Raw genomic sequence first — 16,991 nt, 5'->3', positions numbered from 1 at the left:
ATGACTGTCTGAAATGTAGAATCCAGACTTGACTAAATGCTGCATTTACTTCCTTGAGATGCTCTGCTAGGCCTTTACTCCAGCCTCCTGCAGTTGCTGCTTGTTTGTTGCTCTCTCTGCCTTTGTCTTTGGTTTTGTCTTCAGTACATGAGAACAATGTGATATTGAGTTCAGATCAAGTGACTGGCTTGACTATTGAAGAATATCCTTAGAAACTCTTTGGTTGCTTACGTGATATGTAAGTATAGTCTTTTATAATTAAGAATTTGATTGCATGACCTGCTCCCATGAACAGATGCCAAGTACCTTTTATCTGCTTGTAATGGAATTTAAAAATTACCAGGTCTCATTTGTCAGTCAAATATCAAAACCTTTTTGAAAAATATGTATTTAAATTCTTAAACATTCAATACAATTCTTTTGTCAATACATTATTTGAAATAGATGAAAATATGCACACCTCGATTGTTTCATTTAAAATCTGCTGTGGTGATGTAAACAACATGTCCAAATATTTATGGACCTTTTATCTATATAGGAAAGAGGGTGGATTCTGAATACATTTTGTAACAAATTTAATTTAATTCCGTCTCAGAGCTGATCACAGTGCTATGTGACCTGCTTGAGAATTATTGGGGTACAGAATTTAAAATTTCATAATGTTGAACTGCTGTTTTAGTTTATAAATGACAAAAAACATAATTTTTTAGTTATCAAGCTCAAGCCAAGTATTATTTGTACAGTATTTTCAATGTATGACAAGACATTAATTCAACATTCAACATTCAAATTTAACATCCTGGATTACAGTGGCTGATTTTCTAGCTATATACTGATTGAAAAATAATGAAAAGGTCCCAAATGCAATTACTCTCACAAAAGCTAACTTTTAAAAGTAATTAATACTACAAAAGGCACGGACGGGGTTCGAACCCGCGATCTTCGGTTTACGAGACCGACGCCTTACCACTTGGCCACCGCGCCTGCGCTGTCTTCGTCATGAAGATATGATTTAATAGTTAGAGAACAGCTGTAGTTTCATTGTGAGTGTATATTCCATGACTTATTGTGGAGAGCTGCTACTTCAAGTCTTTTCCCCACGAGACAGGCGCCATTATGCTGCTGAGATAAAACATGCAATCGGTACAAATGTATTGTCGACATTTGGCCACAAGAGGACGCTGTTCTCTACTCCGTGAAAACAAGATCGGGTTGTAATCTTTGGCAGGCAGAGGTCTCTGCTCTCCTATGACTAGTGTTAGCAACAGAGAGCTACACAGAAGGTAGGTTTGCTGTTGTTGTTACTCTTTGTTACTTTGTTACTCTTTGTTTCTGTTGAAAGCTACTAGAAATGGTGATGTTGCTACACTCTGCACAGTACACAATATAGAATTTAACTAATTTAATCAATGGGGTCAAGCAAAAGTAAAGATGATGTTACCTGAAGGTTTACCCTTCTTATATATAAATAATTATCTTTTTGATAAAGTTATTTTTATAAAAAAAAAAACAAACTGTTATCAAACAATGTATAAAGTGTAACTGATTTAAATAATGACTGCAAGTTCAGGAACTCAAAAACATTGTATTTCCCAGCTTGGCCTAACAGTGGTGCTACAGAAAATGTATGATCAGAACAAATCTAAATCTAATCCAATTTTGTGCAGTCCTATTGTTTTAGTCAGTATGGAATTGACAGAGATGGACATGAATGAGAAGTAACTACAAAAACCAGTGAGCTGCTTGCAATTCGTTGCTAAGGAATACAAGGAATACAATATGCATGAAATCAGACTGCAGCTTTCCACAGTATTTCTTTGCAAAACATCAAAGATGAATGCTTGGCCGAGCTGCTTTTTATATTTTATTTTATCAGATATGCTAGAGGCTGTTTGAAAAATGAATAAGACTCATTTCCAGTGGGAGTGTGTTAGCAGTGGAAACTGCAGATGTAGAGTACTCACCTTGACCTGCTTATAGCACATACAGCACTACAGACTGAAAATGGGCTTTCTGTGGAATAAAACCATACAGGTAAATTGAATTCAGAGTGCCTCGAAACGTGCCAGTTTCTTTCTGTGCTTTAGTAGACCAAAGCAGCAAACTTTCATCTAAAATAAATAGCAAAGTACTGAAAAAGAAGTGTGTTAAATTTATTGATATATTAATATATATTTTTTAAGTTTCTCAAGTATTTAACAAAGGTGACTGTTGAACTACAGTTCCCATCTAGGGAATTATTTGATTTGATTTGGATTGCATGCTCTCAAGATGAACTTTTATTGAGCAGACTGTAACTGTCTTATGGGCAGGTTTCTACAATAAAACCAGATAAGCATCCAGCATTAAATCAAAAGGATTTCAAACTGCTCAAAGGGCCTGTGGTTTATTTTATAGCTCATAGATTATTTTTTCCCTGGTCTGCTTTTTCAAATCATAAACCCCTGCAACATTACAACCTGAGAAATATAATATTTTTCCAGTGTAAGATTACAGTGTGCATTCTTCTTTATGAAGGAAACACCAAGCATCTTACTCCCTGAGAGAATAAGTAGCATCACTGTAGCAGTCTGTTTAATTATTTATTGGTCTGTTGCTGTGAGAAATCCTATTTTGCTATGCTGCCTGTGAACGAATACTCTTATGCCCTGAAACTATGAGAATATTTATTTATTTATTTTTTGTGGTAAATAGACAAGATTTTTTTTTCCTCTAGACTGAAGCACATTTGCTTTGTCTGAGTTCTGGTAACTGACAGTAAGTGGACGATAAATAAATATAAAAATAAATAGTCTGCACTAACCTTCTGGTTGTTTTTCTATTTCACATCTTTAAGCATTTTTATGGCAGTCACGCTAGACTGATTTTGATAAAAAGTTGTTCGTTTCATAAAAAAATTATCCCCTGTATATTCTTTCATATTGCAGAGATCACAAGTGCTAACTATGTATGCACTATGTTTAAAGTTTGCACTTGTACTTTAGCAGAAAGTATGGAATAAAAGAAATCCAACAAATTGACAAATTCGACCAAATCTTGTTTTGATTTGATGAATAACCTTAACCTTAACCTTTTTTTTTTTTGTTGAAAAGCTAATCAATTGCCTTGGGTGCCTTTAAAATTAGTTTTATAGAATTAGTTTGAAGTCAATGTAAAAGTGCCTCTAGATGGTGATAGCTATGATTGCAAAAAGACTCCTGATCCTGTAGAAGTTTATCAGAAAATATTTTTTTCTGTTTGGCCCGTTAAACACTTCCCTGCTGTGTTTATGCACTCAGTAACTTATTTTGTGTCACACTAAATAAAAACCTAAATCTATTTTGGAAATTTTGGTCATGCCGTGGCATTTTCTCCCCACTCTCTGGCTAAGGACTTGTTATTAACAAGCTATGGCCAATGAGCCAATGAGCAAGTGATGTTTCAGACACACTTGTTCTTATCACATCTGTTTTCCTGGAAAGGCTGATCTCAAGGCTTCAAAATGGGACTTCACAAACCAATGGGTGACATCTCTGTAGCTATCTTTTATAGTACCTTAAAAAGGGCTACGTCAACACGAGTTATTTTAAAGAAAGGATCTTCTGTTTTCATTTCATCCATGAAAAATGCAAAAGAAGTGCTGTCAAGAACATCGTAGCACATCAGGTGGTCAACTGTGGAAAAGTGCTGTCGAGAATACTGTCCACAGTCTGAAGTTAAAAATTAGATAAAAGCATGCACAGTCAAAGCTGATGTTGACTCTTATTTTCCTTGTCCATGCATAAAACGCTTAGAGATGTTTTCCTTAATAACTATGTACATGCAGAGCATGCACATTAGCACCACCATCACGATAACAGACCTTCATTAATCCCCGAGGGCCTCTACTAAATGCTGTCAATACATTGCTCCTTTGACTTATCAGTAATTGCAACCATCTTTGGCTGCATGTTGATACTTTGTAGCTGCTTCCCATCACTGGGGGTCACGGTCACAAACAAGTGGCCATGGAGAAGAGCAAAGTTATACAAAAAGCTGATGTGAAATGAAGTGTTAAAAAGAAGGAAAAGCATCCACTGTAGCCACCAACTGTGCTTTTTGCTTTTTGTGTTTCCACTGTTTGTGGTGAACTCTTCTATTCCTCCCATTTCTGTTCTGGCCCAATTTTCAGTCAGTCAGCGCACGTTCATCGACTGACCTTCATACTGTTCGTTTCTTGGAGAGCTGGATGCAAGCATGTTTGCGTAAGTTGCGTAAGTCCCTCTGCGCAGGCAAATACTTATGGAAATGAACATACATGCAGAACCATAAAATAAACTTTAGAAGTGCAGAAGTATGTTAGATTACCTCAATAAAGATAATTGTTTCCTCCGTTTTTTGTAGAAAATCACATAAAAAGAGCACTAACCTCTGTTAAAGCAATACACAGTACAGCTAAGCAGTTGGAATTTTGTTGAGGAAAAGAACAAAGTAACAAAGTGACAGTAATTTTGACAGATTTGCACAAATATGTGGGTTTTTTTTTTTTTAAACAGAGCATCCTAAATGTAAGTTTTAAGTGTAGATAGTGTAAATTAAATGTGATGAAGTGGCAGCCAACGCTTCAGGTCTCTGCTGGTGTAGTTTGAAGGAAAAATTGGTCATTGTGCGAAGGGTACGCCGGATTTGACCCTGGTCGCAAACAGACATGCAAGTGTGAAATCCACTTGAAAGGTAAGCAACTGATTAAGCTGCATGACAAAAGCAATATCATCTCTCTTTCTCTCTCCAAATATTCCATTCACCCACATCTCTTCTCTTTTCTTTGCATTCATTTGCTTATTAACAAGGCTGTTTCCACCGTCTTGCACAGCACATACGTGTAAGTGTAAATAACAAATCCTCTCATGGCTGAAAAGCCTGTAAGACGTCTAAGAAACAATTCAATTTGACTGAATACTTATATTTCTCCCTCTCTCTCACTCTTTTCCTTACTCTCTCTCTCTCTCTCTCTCTTTTTTAAAAATTTGTACAAGCAATTAGGTGCACGTCCTCATGCCTGTTGGGTCTGTTACCATAGCTACAATACCATTGTGCATGCAATCATCTGGTCCTTGTTTCCTCCAATAGGGTCGCACGGCTAAAGCTGTAATATAAAGTAAAGATGCTCATCTGTCTGCAACACACTAGTAAGAATCATTATGAGCAGAAAGTATTGTAGAGTGGCAGACAGGGGACTGCGCCCAGTCATGGCGGACAACAGAAATAAGATCCGACGAGCCAAACAGCAGGAGAGAAAGGTGAGAGCATCTACCATTTTGAAATTCAACTCCTTTCATTGTTCATTCAAAGAGTTTGGTGCAACAACAGTGACAGTAAACAATATACGGCTTTGCATTCAAGCTTTGAAAGCCAAAAAGGAGCAAAAAAGAAATGTCACTTTAAATGAAATGCATTAGCTGGACGAAAGCTGGCAGATACAGTCTTTAGACTTATAATTGCGTCCGAAGGTTCTTAAGTCAAACTGAGCTTCAGTTGGTGAGATCAAAGAATTCCAGCTGAGCTTTGCTTTAAAGGAACGATGGTCTTTGTACATTTCATATGACGGAATAGCTGAAAATAAGGGGAAGAGACCCAAAACATTAAAACAGATTTGAGGCTTAAACGATCTGAATCCTGAATAAAAATACACGAATTTAATTGTAGTTACACAGATGTGGCCTAAATCAAAGAGAACCCCAAAACACATCAATCAGAACATCCAAAGAAAAGATGCATTCAGGAGCAATCATGGAGGAGCTTTGAGGCCAGGCTTGTTGAAATCAAAGGCCTGAGAGCAGAAATATGTTACGCGAGCTATCCATATAATTCAGAGAAAAATAAATGCGGTCAGTTCAACTGCAGCTTGGAAAAGGACAACAGCCAATGCAGCATGTTCAAGCTGCTCCCCTACTGGGCGGCCCATGAGCCTGTCGATATGGTGGTTTGATGTTGGATGGAAAATAAGAACCCCCCCACAACAAACAGAGGGCTGGAACAGAGAGACTGGAACAGAGAAAGAGAGGGTAGAAAGGGAAGAACCATCGACAGATGGACTCTGTTGTGATTAAAGATGGCGGCTGTCTTTACTGCAGACTATGAAGGACTATACTCGATGCCTAGAAAAGCGGTGGGAGTAGTCTGCGATTCAGCACAACAAAACCAAGAAGCACACAGTAAGGTAAACCAGCAGGTCTAATGTTTGCTTTGGAATCTGTGAGGATGAAAATTGGTGTTACGTTCCTTTGTCTTGTGTATCGTTCCCTTACGTCTGTTACCGTCTTTCATGTCTGTGCCGTACTGTTTTGTTGTGTCAGCCCTCTCATCAAAAGCAAAGCACATCATCTGATTTGACCAGTGAGTGTGTATCGGATGACCAGACGAGTGAAGAACACGATAGATTGAACACTTAAATTAATTTGGATTTCTTCCAGCCGGCAGATGTCTGGCAATGTATTTTCGCCATTTGGTACATGGTTCTGCATGTATGTCTTTGGTATTATATCACCATGGGAAATGTAGGCCTTTTAATAAGATTTTTTTCCCCTTTTCTGGGAATATGGTGCTCTGCAAGCTATAATATCCTGCAAAATAAACTCAAGTCTGCAAATTGCTCAATCCTCTGTGGCTAATCCATTCCAAGACTTGTTAGTCATGATCTATTCAGCCTGGACAAAGGATATCAGCAGGACATCAGAATACATTTTCTGACAGTCTTTTGATATTACTCTTTGGATCATTTCCAGAACTTAAAACAAATACAGAAAAGCTTTAATATTCGTTCGTCATATCAACGGTTTTGAATGTTTTTAGTCCATAAGCCCCGCGATTGCTTTACATTATAGTTTTGAGAGCTTTGAAAGATGCATTGTCCTCTTCGTTGTTTCTTTTATACTTCTTAACTTTTGGCAAACTCTTTGAAGACAGCCAGCTTGAAAAATCTTTATTGTGTGCACTGAAAATGGGAGCTTCCATTTAAATATCTTAATGTGGCTTTGTTCATCAGAGAGTCTTCAGCAGAGATAAGCCTGTTTCAGCCAAAGCCTACAAAAGAGCCTAAATCCACACTGACAGGTGGAACAAAAGAATGCATAAAGAGCTGAACTGGGAGACATTAAGTTGTCCTCTGGTAATGCTTAACTGCAGCAGTAATTTGAGAATATTTTAAAATATGAGAACAATTTTTAAAAGGTAGCTTTGTAGAGTTGTGAAAAAAAAATCCCCCCTGCAAAGTACAGAATAGTGAATATGCATTTTTAGAATTTAGTATGAAGGATGGGTACATGCATAAAGGAATTAAGAATAAAATGTAAAATCTTCTCCTTAAAGGTTTTATACAAGTGTGTTTCCATAACAATTCTGACACAAAGTGCTTGTTTTACAAAAGTTTTGCTGATTTTAGTGAAAACTTGTTCACACCTCAGAGTTAGGCACAGAGAAGCCTCTTCTATTGTTCCTCTGTGCACTAAGCAGCTTGGCTGGGCCAGTTGCTTGAGGGCTATTTATTTGTAGTTAAAAAGAAAGGGAAGAGCATTTTTTTCGTACAAATTTCACACCCAGCTGTTTCAAACTATCAAAGAGGTCCAGTTTGAAAAGCCTTCTGGTTACAGGACTTCTTGAACCTTTTCACTGTTGCAGTTATTTACAGTTTGTGGTGTTATGTTTTGGACAGCATGCCAAAAGAGGACAAAGTGTGAATTTGTCTTTTATGATAAAGCACACTTATTTTTAGGGACAATTCTATGCAAAAAGGCACATTTTATTTCTTGTTAATTGCTGAAGTTAAAAGCAGATAACTGACTTCTGGGAACCATCAAATCTGTTAATTTACTTTAACTGTAATATGAGAAATCTCTCTCTGATTACTCACAGGCACCTCCTGTACAATCAGGAGTTGTGCAACCAAAACTGGCACATCTGAAGGTTCTTATCTATATCAGATGTAATGCTGTCATCATATCATCTTAGCCTGTTGCAAAGTTGCAAGACAATGTGACGACATCATTACATGTGATATAAATAAGAACCTTTAGATGCTCAAGAGGTATCTGTGTGCCAGTTTTGGTTGCACAACTCCTGATTGTACAAGAGGAGTTTGTACAAACGTAGAGATTTATTTACAGTGAGATTGTTATTCATCTTTGAACTAAAGGTGGCAGCAGGGCTAAGGCCGGGTTAGAGAGGATGCTATTTTGTGCATGGTTTGCCTGCTTCTTGATTCTTTGACATACTCCTGTACTTTCCTCAGTGTCAACTTGTGTCAGTGGTTTTTGTAGTGCAACAGATCCTACTTGGGTGTTGACTAAGAAAACATCTCAAATTATCTCCGGAGGGATTGAATGACTCTTCTCTCCAATCATTAAACTGTAAAAAGTTGAGCTTTTTAATTCAATTCAGTTTTATTTATAGGGCACCAAATCACAACGCCTCAAGGCACTTTATAATCTAAAGTAAAGACCCTACAATTTTATAGTTTTTTACAATTTTAAACTATCGGTGTACTGGACTGGGTCATTGTGTTGGGCATGAGGCCACCCTACCCTAGTGTTAGGAGCTTTAGCTTTGTTTTTTCAAGAATATTTCGAATATAGATCAGTAATGGTTTTGGTTTCAGATATATTGCAGCAGAAACATCTTCAAATGAAAATGTAACTGTTCCATAATGTAGAACTCCTACATTTTTTCAGTTATGTAGGAACTAGTCTTAACCAATATTTCTTTCTTTTCAGAAGCAAATGGATGGCAATGGCAAACCGTTCTGGCGACATTCTGCTTCAGCCAGGACTTTCCATTTCACGGGGGTGAGAAGGGCTTTACCTTTACAGAAGAAATGTGTGTTGAGTAACAATACAATGGAATCTTCAATAAAAGGATGCACTACTGGAGGATGCGTGAGGAAGTCAATCAAACTCAAGGTAATGCAGGTGGATTTGCTTGCAGATTTGCCTTTTCTCCATCTGTGTGTTCACCAAATATAAACATGTAGACCCAGAACCTGTTGACCCTTGGAGGAGAAAATTTAAGAGAACCCTTTTAATTTCCAGTTAACACTACAAAGGAGTATACTACAAAAGAAGTTTGACATAGCAACACTTCCTGTGTGCCAGCTGGCTTGACTAAACCTGAAACTCTCAGTCAGTGATAAGGGGTATCTTTCAACTTTCTCTGTTAAACTTGGTTTTCCGGTTCAGGCTTTGTGTGTCCTGACATAAAAGGAGGCGTTTCACTCGCCATATGACTTTTCTTTTTCACAAAATGATTCCAATCGTAGACATTATCAGGTCATGATGATTCAAAAAAAATCTGACAAAAAGTACAAGACTACTGGAAATAAGCAAAGAGAGTAATACTGCAACAAGAGTGTTAAAATAAAGATTTTGACTGGAGTTCATGTATTTATTTTAAAGCTGATTGCACTCTTGGTGCTGCTGGTTGTTTTTAATTGGATTTTTAATTGGAGCTTGGAAACTTTAGATTAGATACAAGTAACATCACATGTTACTATTCAAAGTACCCCACTAAAGGGGATATTAAAATAGCTTTAGTAATGTACGCCTTAGCTAGTTGCTCATGTAAAACTCTGACTTTAAACTCATCATAGCTCGCTAACCTTGTTTGCGAGCTAATTGCTAATCTTGCTTCATAGTATACTCTCAAGTCTCCAAAAACAGGTACAAAACGCAAGAACCCATAACAAGGCAACGTGATAACAATAAAAAACAAATAAAATATACAATAAATAAAAAAATGGTATGCAAACCCTAGGATAAAATGATTAATTTGTCAATTAAAATAAGCACATAAATATGTTCTTATGTGGGACGATTCCAGAGTCTGGTGGCAGAGAATGGTTGCCTTTAGATTATAGACAAGACGAAGAGAAATTGTTGGGATGACCTTAAGGAGCAAAATATGGAATTAAAAAACCTGTAATATTTTGTGCAGCTGATTCATGAAGGGCTTTAACAATTAAAATGTTTAAAATCAGTTCCTTATTTCACAGCTGGCCAGTGAGTAAAAACAAAAGTGATGTGTTGTCTTATAATACTATAAGACTATAATACTATAGCCTGGCCAATGCAAGATTTTTAAGGTTAATACTGATATATGGTCATTTACAAATATAATCAGCCATTTTTTTCCTTTCAAACATAAACAGATTTGCCTGTCATTTGGTAGTAGTTATTCACGAGTCCTTATTTAGATAACATGACAATGCTTGATTATTGTCACAGCAAGTCATGGATTACTTGTGTACACTCTGTTTACACTCTGCCCGACTCTGCTCGGACAAACTGGTTGTTATGATTGGGATATTCCAAACAAGTGTTGCCAACTGGGAAGTTACACAGTGCCCCCTGGCTGACAGACTATGCAACATCTCCCATCTTATATTCATCGGCCATTACAAATTCTGATATCGATATGTCACGAATATGTGCAGGGATTTACAGTTAACCAGCCGAGGGGCAATAAAGGTTTGGATAATTATTTGTATTAGCACTTGTAGTTCGTAAGAAGCTGTTCTTCACAACATTACCTGTTTGATTGTTAAAAGCTAAGAATGAATCCATAAAAACATCAAGATTTAAACTACAGATCTACATATGTGACTAGAGGACCAAATTATTTTTGTTTCACTCAAAGAAAGTACCAGTTAAAAAATTGACAGTGCTGAAATTATTCTGATTTGCTTTTGGAAGAAACAACAATAACACAGAGTAAGTGATGCTATAAAGAGAGAACTGTCAGGGTACTTAAAATGCTTAAACTGCTTCTGCACAAAATCAATTTTGCCTCGAGGAGGCTGCAGTGCATTGGGCCTTTTTCATGTTTTATGTTGCCCGCATAAATATTGTAAGAACTACAGTTCACACTTGAAAGGTTTCCAGGTTTGAGCCGGTGTTTGGAGTGATACGTTGAGACAAAGTGTGAAATGTTTGTGTTCTTGTTGTATACACCTGTATCCTGTTATCCTACTCTAGTTTTTTTTTTTAAATGATTTCATGTAATTACTTACTAATCAAAAACAATATGTTATTATAGTGTCCCACTAGCTTTACATCTTAGGCTCAGTAAAACAGTGTGACAGCTGAGGAATTCAAATGGCAGCTGCACATTGGCTATTGTAAACTGCTTATTATATTTGTTAATTCGTGCATTTCAGTTTTCTTCATAAAGACACTCGAACAAGATCTCTTTATCCCAGTTGCTTTAAAAATACTTGCAAAAATTGCATTTACACAGAAAATGTACCATATTTTTTTGTGTCATGAATAATGAGGCCAGCCAGATTCATTGTTTTCACACTGTATGTTAAAGTTTAGCTGATGGCCTCATCATTATGTGTTATGTACCGGTACGTTTGATGTCTGCTTTATCAGATGTTCTAGCGAAACTTCCTGGTGGTAAAGGTTTATGATAAAGGCCGCCTGAATGCAGCACATAACAGGAAGAGTAAACCCTTGCTGATTTTAACTGATCAAAGCGGCTCTTGTAGAGTAATCAGTAAAGTCATCTGGTGCAGTCTGTGGTTGGAATGAAACCTGCAGACTCTGTGACTCCGAAACAAGTGGTTGCCCAACCTGCTCTGAAGTGTAGTCTACTCCTGCTGATAAGTGCTACTCATTCCCTGAAGAAGTTATTTAGTGTCTTTTGTGGATACATTCTGAGTCTGTGTCATGGTTTCTGCCTGGCAAGACACACTCTGACAAAATAAGGCTCCTCAAATCCACTAAGGTAAACATTTGAGCATTTTTGAATCTTTATATATACCAGGGATTAAAAATCAGGGCAACACTGACATCACAGGTTATCATACTGGCTGTAGATCTAATGTGAACAACAACAAAAAAAAGGCTTTTCAGCTTAATGTGCACAGTGATGCTGATGTATGTAGCAGTTAATCAGTCGTATTGCACTGCGGTTTTATTTTAGGTTGACTTTTTGTTGACGTATTGTTATGTCGTATTTCTGTGCATTATGCATGAATTTTCATGTATTTCACCACTTGAAAGAGAGAGAGAGGGGAGGAGGAGGCGGGTGGAGAGGAAAAATCGGTGTACCACATGTACCGAAGCTTAACACCGGCAGTTTGTGAAGTGAACGGGCGAGGCGCTGTGCATCATCTCCTGTAGCCTCAGCTCCATACAGACAGTGAGAGACAGCCATGGAGAGGCGGAGAGCGGACTGCTTTCTTTGTTATTTTTAAACTCTTGCAATTCGCAACAATGACACTGTCGGCTGGGACTCGTGTCGGTCCGATAGCCCGATGCACTCGCAAGCAGAAAGATTCTCACCGGTTAAGTATATGTCACTTTTTTTAATGGCTCCCCCCTTGCTCAGAGATTGGGATTGCGGTAATCGGGGGGGAAATATACCATCGCTTTGCTTTGCTGATTGTAAATGTGTTCGGAAATGGTTGCTGGGATTCCCTCTGTGTCCTCTGACGGTAGGGGAAATGTTTACGGGTGCTTATGCTGTGTGTTTAGTTTAGCAGCTGTTAGCGGGTACACCACAGATATTATTAGTGTGACAAAGTTGTGCACTTGTCGGTCGGCTGCTGATAGGCCTGGCTCGCTCTCTCCCTCTATGTGTGTGTGTGTATGTGTGTGTGGAGTTTGTTTCTGGCTCCCCTCCCCCACTCGCTGTCGTTCTGCTCATTCTGGAGAGGCCAAGACATGGATGTGATGAGAGGCTCACTTCAAAGGAACAACCCAACTGACACGGTTTCTGAAAAAAGGGCCATTTTCCCCCCTGTTTTAACTCGACTCTGACCGGCGGAAATTGTATGGAATCCCTTCTAAATATACCTCCGCCGGAGCCGCACACCTGAGAGCACAGAACCGTTCATTTATATACTAATAGGCGGATGCATCGTCTTTACAGGTAGCAGCAGTTTGCCCGGGTGATTTATTCCTACCAGCATCGTTAATAGGCCTGAAACGCTCGTTTTTTTTTTTTTTTTGGAGGGGGGCTAATTTTCATTCCAGCACATCTGGCCTGATGCACAGTGCACGTGCTGCTCACACTCCAGGGCTCTGCAGCGAGCAGAGCCGCTGCTGCCAGTTTTGTCTTCATACAGCCTTTGTTCAATCAGAAAGAAAAGATTTGTATCAGTACTGAACCAGACAAGAGAGTGGGTGTGCCCTAAAGGGTAGGGTGATCTTGCTAGAGTAAACCCACCTGTCATTTGTTCTGAAATCATAATTTGGCAACATTTATATTTAATCCTATTAGTCAACAAGTAGGCTGCACTGGGATTTCGATTGGGAAGTGATTTAGGCTGAAGTCAGGGCTATTTGCGTTCAGCTTCTCTACCCGTGATTTGGATCTGCGCGCAGCTGTCAAGAAGTAGTGGCTGCTGCTGTGGATATGTGAATTTAAAGGGTCAGCTGTGGCTGCATTAGACCTTAAATTGAATCCTGACACAGTATCTGGGAAGCTTAGCCATAAGCTAAGCAGTCCGTACTGCGTAGAGGTGGAGATCCGGGCTCTACGGTGTCGTTCCTCAGCAAAAAAGCAGCACACTTGGTTATTACACAAAGACTAAGATGTGTCCTTGATCCCTAAAATCATTTGATACACCATCCCAGGTCCTTCCCTAACACCAGGGGGTATCATATAAAACCAGAATATGGCATAAGGATGTAGAATGTGTCATTTGCAGTACTGCTATGTCAGCTAGTGGGAAATAGACTTGGGCTGCTTCATTATCAATTTAATTTTGTAAACCCCGAGTGAATTTTCACCCTTCCAATACTAATTTGAATGAAACTGGAATAGATGTGTGAACTAATGATATGCATTTGCTACACTTTATTCATACTGCTGTCTAGTAAAAATACGCCTCTAGACTTTTGGCGCATATTAAAGGCCTAATAGCTGTAGATTTCGATTTCTGCTCAGGTTTGCAGATTGTATGTCGAATATCTGATCCCAGCGCATGAATGCTTTTCTTTCACTTTATGCTTTTATGATTATAAAGTACCGCTGTACTGATTATTACTGTGGCTGTGTTATTGGACGTGATTCAAATGTGAGATCAATGTGCTTTAGGGCTTTAGAGTAGTTTTCAAAAGCTTAAACAGAAATAAGTGATATTTATTTACCTGCTTTAAAAAAATCCGGCAAAAAAAAACAAAAAAAAGCCCAAAAACCACATTGGTATTCTATTGATTGTGAATTTCTCAGTGTGGAATAAATTGTATTGTAAAAACCTCAGAGCAATGTTACATTGTTAGTGCCCTGTCACTGAGTAGCAAAAGACTGCCTTTCTATGACGTGTTGAAGCTGCAACTCATTATAAATTTCCCTCCTTGCAGGAGTTCTTTTGCAGTGGCATAAGTAGAACTCTGGATCGAATAGTTGTGCAGTGTGGGCTCTACGGGGACGTGGTATATGGATGCTGGGACTATGAGCATAAGCGACAAACGGGGCTACTTAGCAGACCTAGGAGGCAGCTTCACTGAGGATGCTCCCAGACCTCCTGTCCCCGGTGAAGAAGGAGAGCTCATATGCAGTGATGGTCGCCAGCACAGCAACCTCGGCTTCTCCTCGAAGAATGAGAGCCTCAAATGTGAGCCGTCTGTGGCTACACCCAGGCGATCTGACTTGGACCTGGGCTACGAGCCGGAGGGCAGCGCTTCGCCAACACCACCCTACTTAAAGTGGGCGGAATCTCTTCATTCTCTCCTGGATGACCAGGATGGCATCCTGCTGTTTAGGACGTTCCTCAAGCAAGAGGAATGTGCAGATATGTTGGACTTCTGGTTTGCCTGCAGTGGTTTTCGGAAACTTGAAGCCCGTGAGGTTACTGAGGAGAAGAAGGTGAAACTGGCAAAGCTGATATATAAAAAATACATCCTGGACAACAATGGGATTGTCTCTAGACAGATCAAACCAGCTACAAAGTCCTTCATCAGAGACTGTGTGATGAAGCTTCACATTGATCCTGCCATGTTTGATCAGGCTCAGACTGAAATACAGACTATGATGGAGGAAAATACCTATCCATTATTCCTTAAATCTGACCTATATTTGGAATACACACGGACAGGGGGTGAAAGCCCAAAGTTGTACAGTGACCAGAGCTCGGTTTCTGGCAATGGAAAGGGGCTATCGAGCTATTTACCACCTTTAAAGGAGTATGAGGAATGGAGATGCGACCAAGGAGCAGAGGAGCTGCGTGAGTGCGACCCCACGCCAAGCAGCCGTCTGACTCAGAAGCTGCTGATGGAGACGGCACAGCAACGAGTTGCCAACAGCACAAGATTCCAGGACAGTCACGAGTACAGGTAAATCCTCCGAGCAATCGAAAAAGCTTCACTTCAGTTTTAGCTGCACAGCATTTCTCTGAAAACTGCTGAATTAGAAAAAAATAAAAGCCCTGAAACTGCACACCAGCACTTGGGCTGATGTGAATGTGAATGTAGCTCAGGAGATGGCAAAGACTGTGTGTGAAGAGAGTTTTAAGTATTTGCACTTATGGTGGTGAACAAATCTCAGAAGATAATAAGGCTGCATTACCGACTGTTTGGAGGTTGCAGCAGAAATCTCTGTGGTGCTTGTGAGGGTGCTCTAATAATCATGTGTTTTGTTTAGGCACTGGAACAGACTTTCTATTGAAAGAGTTAAACAATGATTTTGTTTAAGGAGGAGTTCTCCTGAAATCATTGACCCTGGAGTTTGTAATCTTTGCCTTCCCTTTCCTCTGTATATGAGGGCTCTATAATAAAATATTGCAAAAATCATGTTTGACTGTTTAGTCTAGAGCTCCCAAACGTTTTTTTACTGTTAGCCAGGGATGTTAATAGATCCTTACAGTAAGGATCCTTTTTGAATTTTAATTCACAAAAATATTAAAATCTTCACAACAATATGACATGTTGGAATGCACAATCCTATATGATCTTTTTTTCAGTTTACACATCTGCTGCAAGCTTTCAGTACATTAAGTGGCCAATAGCGCAGCTTAAAGTCAAAGAAAATATGCTAATAAAAAGTGGAATGTGTTATGTAGAATTGGGACAAAGTTCATTTTTTGTATTCTGAAGCACATCAGCTGCATATCCATGTCCAGGTCTACAAAGTCTCGGCTTTTTAGCGCCAGTCAAGTGTTGAGTCGAGGTCTACTGTTTTGTGTTTGCCTGTCATGCTTCTGCACATGCTCTTGTTTTTCACAGTATTTATTCCAGTGCTGATATTTCTGATTGCATTGTTAACAGCTGAACAAACCTTGTGGTTTATTAAATTACCTATAGCTATGTGCTGTTATATTTGGTAATGTCTGCTAGGGCTGTTCGATATAACCATATATATCGGATGACGACATAAAAACGTCTATCGTTTCATTTTATGCTATCGTTTGTTTCGTGGTGTCACAAAATAAACTGTTTACGGCAATATTTTTTCATCATTTTGATGGTCACTGTAGTGGCTATATTAATTTCTTAAAGTTCTCTCTTTCTCTTATATTTTATATAACCACACTATGATGGACAAGCGCCTGTTTTTATGCGTTGTGGTTAGCAACAACGACGGTAACAACAGCATCGCGTGTCCGCTAGTTTATGTTCCACATAAACCTTTCACAATAAAGCTCAAGATCCTGTTGAGACTTTTCAAAATAAACCGAATCACGTGAAAGAGCAGATTATTTACGGATGAGAATTAAAAAAGAGCCGCCAGGTGCTAAAAAATAAACCTTAGACTCAAACGTTAGAACAGGCTTTTCCCCGCAGCACGCTGTGTAAATACTCACAAAGAAAACGGCGGCCTTTACAACTTTTTTCTAAAAAAGTATAGTTTCATGCATCTGTTAAAACACTCGACTCCAGCTACATGACGCGCAGCTGGAAACAATTCCCGCAAGACGAGCTGCCTGAGATTCACAGAATTTACAGAAAATGTTACATTTTTGTGATTTATATCGTTATCGGGATGATAGAATTCTTATATCGGGATATGAGATTTTGGTCATATCGCACAGCCCT

At 38.8% G+C, this 16,991-nt stretch overlaps 1 protein-coding gene and 1 non-coding gene across 10 annotated transcripts in view; one reads left to right on the top strand and one right to left on the bottom strand.

The window, feature by feature from the left end:
• Window positions 1–912: 912 nt before the first annotated feature.
• trnat-cgu (transfer RNA threonine (anticodon CGU)) lies at window positions 913–984 on the bottom strand. The gene has a single exon. It is a non-coding gene; the product is annotated as a tRNA-Thr (tRNA).
• Window positions 985–5,088: 4,104 nt separating this feature from the next.
• axin1 (axin 1) overlaps window positions 5,089–16,991 on the top strand; it is a 32,969-nt gene continuing 21,066 nt past the window's right edge. Inside the window, exons 1-3 of one of the 9 annotated variants that reach the window (XM_085156430.1) lie at window positions 5,089–5,258; window positions 8,727–8,912; window positions 14,322–15,293. In XM_085156430.1, the coding sequence (XP_085012556.1) occupies window positions 14,398–15,293 (896 nt within the window). In that variant the 5' untranslated portion in view covers window positions 5,089–5,258; window positions 8,727–8,912; window positions 14,322–14,397. The other 8 variants (XM_085156426.1, XM_085156424.1, XM_085156425.1 and 5 more) reach the window with 8 other exon arrangements.

Source organism: Neolamprologus multifasciatus, chromosome 4 (genome assembly GCF_963576455.1).
Source record: "Neolamprologus multifasciatus chromosome 4, fNeoMul1.2, whole genome shotgun sequence".
In the NCBI taxonomy this organism is placed as follows: Eukaryota; Metazoa; Chordata; class Actinopteri; order Cichliformes; family Cichlidae; genus Neolamprologus; species Neolamprologus multifasciatus.
Note: the sequence above shows the minus strand (reverse complement) of the source record. Positions and strands in the feature narration are given on the sequence as shown.